This window comes from Elephantulus edwardii, unplaced genomic scaffold (assembly GCF_000299155.1).
Source record: "Elephantulus edwardii isolate Elephantulus edwardi_28Jun2011 unplaced genomic scaffold, EleEdw1.0 scaffold00031, whole genome shotgun sequence".
NCBI classification, from domain to species: domain Eukaryota; kingdom Metazoa; phylum Chordata; class Mammalia; order Macroscelidea; family Macroscelididae; genus Elephantulus; species Elephantulus edwardii.
Genome location: NW_006399781.1, coordinates 11,741,988 through 11,749,103, shown reverse-complemented (window position 1 = coordinate 11,749,103; position 7,116 = coordinate 11,741,988). Strand labels below are relative to the sequence as shown.

The window sequence follows — 7,116 nt, the reverse complement described above, 5'->3', positions numbered from 1 at the left end:
TGGGAGGGTGGAGGGACAGCGCAGGAGGGGAAGACCCTCTATGAGATGGATTGATTCGGTGACTGGGGTAATCGGGATGGGTGTGTCGGAGGCGGTGCGATTGGCGCAGGATAGGGCAGGGTTTAGAGCTGTTGTGCATAGGGTCGCTATGAGTCGGAAACGACTCGATGGTACATAACAACAACAACCCTAGATGTGCTCATCAAGTTGTGCCAAGAAATCTGGAGAACAACCACTTGGCTAACTGACTGGAAGAGATCTATATTTGTTCCCATTCCAAAGAAAGGTGATCCCACAGAGTGTGGAAATTATCAAACAATATCATTAATATCACATGCAAGCAAGATTTTGCTGAAGACTTTCCCAAAACTGCTAGAATAGAACATCAACAGAGAACTACCCAAAGTGCAGGCTGAGTGTAGATGGGGCCTTGCCTGAAAGCAGAAAATACCAGAAGAATGTCTGTATTTGTTTCATTGATTATGCAAAGGCATTTGACTGTGTGAATCATAACAAAATGTGGCTAACTCTAAGAAGAATGGGAATCCCAGAACACTTGATTGTGCTAATGCGAAACCTATACATGGATCAGGAGGCAGTCGTCAGAACAGAGCAAGGAAACTCTGCACAGTTCAAAATTGGGAAGAGTGTACGTCAGGGCTGTATCCTGTCTCCAAACCTTTTCAATCTTTATGCAGAACAGGTTATGTGGGAGGCTGGGCTCTATGAGGAGAAATGTGGCACCCGGATTGGATTGGAGGAAGAATCATCAACAATCTGCATTATGCAGATGGCACAATCTTGCTTGCTGAAACTGAAGGGGACCTGAAGCACTTGCTGCAAAAGGTCAAGGACTGCAGTCTCTGGTATGGATTGAGACTCAATATCAAGAAAATAAAGATTCTCACCACTGGGCCGATTGGCAGCATAATGATGGATGGTGAAGAGATTGAGATTGTTCACAGTTTTGGTTTGCTTGGATCCACCGTCAACACTCTTGGCACCAGCAGCTAGGAAATTAAAAAACGTATTGTGATGCGAAAGTCTGCAGTTAGGGACCTCTCTAAAGTGCTGAAGTGCAAGGATGTCAGTTTGGAGACTAAGGTGCGCCTGATACATGCCATGGTCTTTGCCATCACTTGGTATGCATTGGAGAGCTGGATGATGACTAGGGAAGATAGAAGGAGAATTGATGCCTTTGAGCTGTGGTGTTAGAGAAAAGTATTGAACATACCTTGGACTGCCAGGAAAATGAACAGATTTGTCCTGGAGAGGATTAAACCAAGCTACTCCTTGGAGGCAAGGATTCTGAAACTTCGTCTGACATACTTTGGACATGTTGCAAGGAGGGACCAGTCCTTGGAGAGGGACAACACAGGAGAGGAAGACCCTCAATGAGATGGAGTGATTCAGTGACTGGGGTATTAATGGGAGAAGGTGTGTCGGAGATGGTGAGATTGTCCCAGGATAGGGCAGAGTTTAGGGCTGTTGTACATAGGATCGCTATGAGTCACAAGTGACTCGACGGCACATAACAACAACAGCAACGTACAGATTAAATTAATATGGAGAAAGGATACAACCCTGACACACATCTTTCCTAATTTTAAACCATGCAGTGTTCCCCAGTCTGTTCGCACATTAGCTTCGTAGTTTTTTGGGGTTTTTTGAAAAATTTCTTTTGTTTGTTTTATTATTTTTCTGTGAGTGTACCGTCAAATCAGATCTGACTGGTACAGGAGGAGATTGTCCCTCCTTCCCCAGCAGAGCATCTGGTGGATTCGAACCATGAGCCTCTGGGATTGTAGTTGCAGCTCTTTGCCACTAGGCCACCAGAGCTCCCCAGCTTCTTAGTTTAAGTATAGGTTTTGCATGAGCACAATTAAATGTTCTAGGATTCCTCTTATTCTCAACGTTAGCCATAATTTATTATGATCCACACAATCAAATGCATTTGCGTAGTCAATAAAGCACATAAAGAAATTCTTCTTGTATTCTTTGCTTTCAGTTAGGACCCATCTGACATCAGCAGTGATATTTCTGGTGCCAAGGCCTAGTCTAACTAAAGTCAGCTTTAATATCTAGCAGTTCTCTATGTACTGTTTTAGGTGTTTTTGACTGATTTTCAGCAGTATTTTGCTTGCATGTGATATTGATGATATTATTCAATAATTTCCACATTGTGTTGAATCACCTTTCTTTAGAATGGGAACAGATATGGATCTCTTCATCCAATCAACCAGCCAGGCAGCTGTCCTCCAGATTTCCTGGTATAGACTGGTGAGCACGTCCAGGCTGCATCTGTCATTTGAAACATGTCAGTTGGTATCCCATTAATTAATGGGGCCTTTTTTTGCATTGCCTTCAGTGCAGCTTGAACTTCTTCCTTCATTACCATTGGCTCTTGATCATATTTCTTCCTGAAATATTCCAGGACCAGCCAGTTATTTTGGTACCAGTGATTCTGTGTATTACCTCCATCATCTTTTTATTCAAGATTTTGCCCATAGCATCTCTAAGTATTGCATCTCAAGGCTTGAATTTGTTTTTCAGTTCTTTCAGCTTGAAAAATGCTGAATGAGTTCTTCCCTTTTTATACTCCAATTCTAGGTCTCTGCACATCCCATAATAGTAGTTTGCTTTGTCTTCCTCCAGCTGCCTTTTGAAATCTTCTGGTCAGCTCATTTATTTCAGCATCTTTTCTCTTTGTTTTGACATCTTAATGCTATTATGCAGTTTTCAGGGTCTCTTCTGACATCCACTTTGGTTTCTTCTTTCTTCTCTGCCTTCTTAGTGACATTTTGCTTTCTTCATGGATAATATCCTTGATGTCATCTATCTGGTCTTCAGTCATTGTGTTCAGTGCTCCAAACCTGTTCTTTTTTAACTCAGATGGGAATAGACTCAAGATCATTTTAAACTACTAAGTATCTAAAAATGGAAGCACAAGATAATAAATTAGGATATATTTCTTAGAATGTCACGACACATTGATGTTATGATACAGAGTTGTGTATACGATATAATTGAGCACATAAAAACAAACCGACATCTAACACATAGAAGTAGGAAGAAGAATGTACTGTATTAACTAATTGTACTTTTGTGGTAGGATTTTGAATGTTTTCTTCACTTCTAGTTTTAGGTATTTTTATAAATATGTCCCTCCAGTTTGAAAAAAAAAAATCATGTTATTACAATAGAAGCAACAAAACCTAAAAAATAAATGACTTGAAGATTGAAGCACAGTACTTAGATATTTTCTTTTCTCTTGACCTATTTTTGCAGTGATAGTTGTCTCAATGTCAACTTCAAATGCACTTCAGTTCTATTTTGGCATTAATGATGTATCAGTTGATGAAATCATAGAGATTTAGGTCACATTTCACTGGGTAGGGAAACAGTCCTCCAGAATGCCAAGCCTCTCCAAGACTTCAGATTCTAGCCATACATTTGGGGTTTCCTTGGCCACTCAAAACTTCTACACAGTAAGTTCCCACTTGTCCCTCAAGTTTGATAATTTACTACAGTCGTCCACAGAACTCAGAAGAGTACCACCTTTATGGTACAGTGAAAGGGATACAAAAGAAGAGATAGAGAGGGTGATGTCTGAGCAGATCTCTCTCTAATGCAGAGCTTTTGTGTTCTCAGGAATGTGTTTCACTCCTGGTGTGTGGATGCCTTACACCAACCAGTAAGCTCACCTCAGTTTCACTGTCCAGAGTTTTAATTGAGGGAGAATCATGACCATATGACTGAATTCACTTTCAAGTCCTTTATCCCCCAGAAGTCCAGCTGATAATCATAGGTGGATCTTTTTTGGATTGGCCAGCTCCCATTATAGTTCATTTCATGAACATAAGTTGTCTTGTGTGGTTTGATGTCCTCCATAAACAACAAAGGCCTTCCAGGGTTTTCGAGGTCACTTCCCATGAATCAGGACCAAAGCCCAAAATCTTTGGAAGAATCTTTCATTACACTCTTTGCAGTAGTGTTCTTCTTTGCCGCCTTAAGCTGTTACTTTACTTTGAGGTCATATGGCATGCTAACATCTCCATGTTTGGACATTTTTCCTCTCTATGCAAATGATTTAATTTAAAGTTCTTGTCAGAGTAGAGCAAGATTGCCTGTGATGGAGTGAATCTTTTCTCAGTCTTTTTTTTTCTACCTACAGTGACAGGAAAGATAACATTTGTTCTACATATTTATTCACTCTTCCTAAAAGTGACATTTCTAATAATACAAGTTTGATAATTTTGTCTTATCATGGAATTTTTCTTGCTTATCTGAGATCTGGCCCTATTCTGCTCCTGACTAATGAATTAGTGCTGTTTCTCAAACTAATATTTAATGATCATCTTTTAAAAAGTATAAATGAACTTTGTTTCAAATGAGTTTGTAAAGAAATTTTTCCCCCCTAGGTATGCAAAGAAGCCTTATCACACAGATGTCCTTGGAGGTAATATGGATCAGTCCGGAGTTCTCCTCTGGGTGAAAGCAGAACCCTTTATGGTGGGTGCCTTGCAGGTACCCCCTCCGTCCAAGTTCAGCCTTCATTATCTCAGGAAGATATCTACCTATGTGCGAACCCGGGCCACAGAGAGAGCTTACCCGCGTCTCTACTGGTCTGCATGGAGGCACATTGCATGTGGGAAGCTGCAGTTGGCGAAGGACCTGGCATGGCTCTACTTTGAAGTGTTTGATAGTCTTGTAGAGAAGACACCAGAGGAGCGTCTGGAGTGGTCTGAGATTATCTCCAGCTGCATGTCTGAGGATGAAATTGAAAAGCAGAGAAATCAGGTATAGTATCTTTTTTTTTCTGATTTTAAAGCAAAATCAATGTATGTCATTTTAGGTAGTAATTTGAGTTCATTCACCTGTGTGTATGGGTTTGTATATATTTAATTATTTTAGGAGCTAGGTCTGTGCTAGGGTGAAACCAAGTTTCTCCTTGGAGGCAAGGATTTTGAAGCACCATCTCACGTACTTTGGGCACGTGACTAGGAGGGACCAATTCTGGGAGAAGGACATTGTGCCTGGAAGGGTGGAAGGACAGTGGAAGATGACCCCAGACGAGATGGATTGACACAAGTAGGGCAAAGGGGTAGGTGTGTTGGAGTTTGTGAAACTGGCTCAGGACAGGGCAGATTTCATAGAGCTGTTGTACATAGGGTTGCTATGAGTCACAGGTGATTTGACGGCACAAAGAAACTTAGTTTTATTGATAGGTTTCTAATAGTTTTGAGAATTCTTAATTTAAAATTTTAGGGGAGAAATGTAGGAAGAAGTCAGTATTCTTAATTTTAAGACTTAACCGCATAATGACAGTAATCAAGACAGTGGTAGTTGCGGAAGAAGATATCATTGGAACAGACTAGAAACCTAAAAGCAGACCCTGACATAAATGCCCAGCTCATTTGCACAAAGATGCAAAAGCAATGCACTGGAGGAAAAATAACCTTCATTCAGTTGGACATCAGTAGACAAAAAAAAGAGAATCTCAGCCTATGTTTCCCACCTTATAAAAAAAAATTAATACTACATCATGTACTTAAATGTAAAACATAAATCTTTGCAAGAAGCTGCACAGCAATCCCAGAGGTACGTGGTTCAAATCCACCAGATGCTCCGCTGGAGAAGGAGGGGCAGTGTCCTCCTGTACCAGTCAGATACCATTGACAGTACACACACACACACACACACACACACAAAAAAAAAAATTAAAAACATAAATCTTTAAGAAAAAAAAGGAAAGGAAAAGTGAAAAATCAGAAGGAAAGTAATGAAACTGTACTGTTTCATTATGAAATAGTAATTTTTATAGAAAAATCCCAAGGAATCTATAAAAACTCCTAGAACTATTAAGTGAATTCAGTAAAATTAGAAATTATGAGTGCAATATTTATATTTATGTCGTTGTTGTTACCTGCTATCAAGTCAGAACAGACTCATTGCTGACCCTGCAGCAGGTTGTTAGAGACTAAATTGCACGGGAGAAGATTGCCTCCTTTCTCCCAAGGAGCATCTGGTGGATTGGAACCACTTGCCTTTGGATTGGCAGTGAAACTCCTTACCACTGGGCCACCGGAGCTCCCTAAATATATTCTTATATATGTATACGGAAACACAATACACACATATATATGTGTGTATAGAGACACCTGTACTATTTGTTAATACAGGAGAAAGTCTTGATCAGAGGCTAGGCAAAGAATTCTTAGAATTGACACCAACAGCACAATGCATAGCAGAAAAATTCCTACATCCAGGTATCAGAGACATACATTCCAAATGTAAGCATTTTTTTCTTTTTCGGTATGAACAAACTGTTGTGAATTGAACTTACTTTATCTGCTTAGTTGTAGACTGGTAATTATGGTTTTAGGAGCTGTGCTGATAATGTATTTCCTACTTGGACAGCTTTCTGTGGACACCCTTCAGTTCCTGCTCTTTTTATACATACAACAGTTAAACAAGGTCTCCCTGAGGACATCGTTGATTGGAGAGGAGTGGCCTAGTCCCAGGAACAGATCTCAGTCTCCTGACATAACTGACAAATCCAGTTGTCATAATAAGGTAACTGTTTAAGTTGTGGGCTCTTTCCTCTGAAAAGGAGAGTTATAAGGAAGATGGTTTATTGTCACCAAAAATTGTCTTAAAATTCTGTATCTAAGCATTAATTTGATTAATTACCCTTCCCCCTTTCTTTTCTGGTTTTAAAATCATTGTGTGTTGTTTCAATTAGATTTTGAGTTTCTTCACTGACAGCATTCATGCTTTTGGAGTCAGTCATTCTTACTAGCATTCCCATTTGTCCATGTTATTAAATTTTAATCTGCCCTATAACATGCTAGGCTAACAAAGAGGGTTTTCAAAGTCTGTTGAATCTACTGAAAAAATTTCCATAAAAATTATCTTCTCATACTACTTTATTTTCTTAGCTTATTATATGTAATGTGATAATCTGAAAACTAAAATTTAACTACTTCGTGTTGTGAGTTTTGGAAAATGTCTTATATTTCCTTTTCTTCTCTTGGCTGACATAAATTAATAACATCTAATCAGCATCCAATGTTTAAACCTCATATATTTCTCTCTCTTCCTTAGGCTGGAAAA

At 39.5% G+C, this 7,116-nt stretch overlaps 1 protein-coding gene across 1 annotated transcript in view; it reads left to right on the top strand.

The window, feature by feature from the left end:
- The first annotated feature begins 4,425 nt into the window (after nucleotides 1-4,425).
- TBCCD1 (TBCC domain containing 1) overlaps nucleotides 4,426-7,116 on the top strand; it is a 22,845-nt gene continuing 20,154 nt past the window's right edge. The window contains exons 1-2 of the mRNA XM_006884104.1: nucleotides 4,426-4,800; nucleotides 6,421-6,576. Coding sequence (XP_006884166.1) covers nucleotides 4,465-4,800; nucleotides 6,421-6,576 — 492 coding nt within the window. The 5' untranslated portion in view covers nucleotides 4,426-4,464. The remainder of the gene's footprint in view (nucleotides 4,801-6,420; nucleotides 6,577-7,116) is intronic.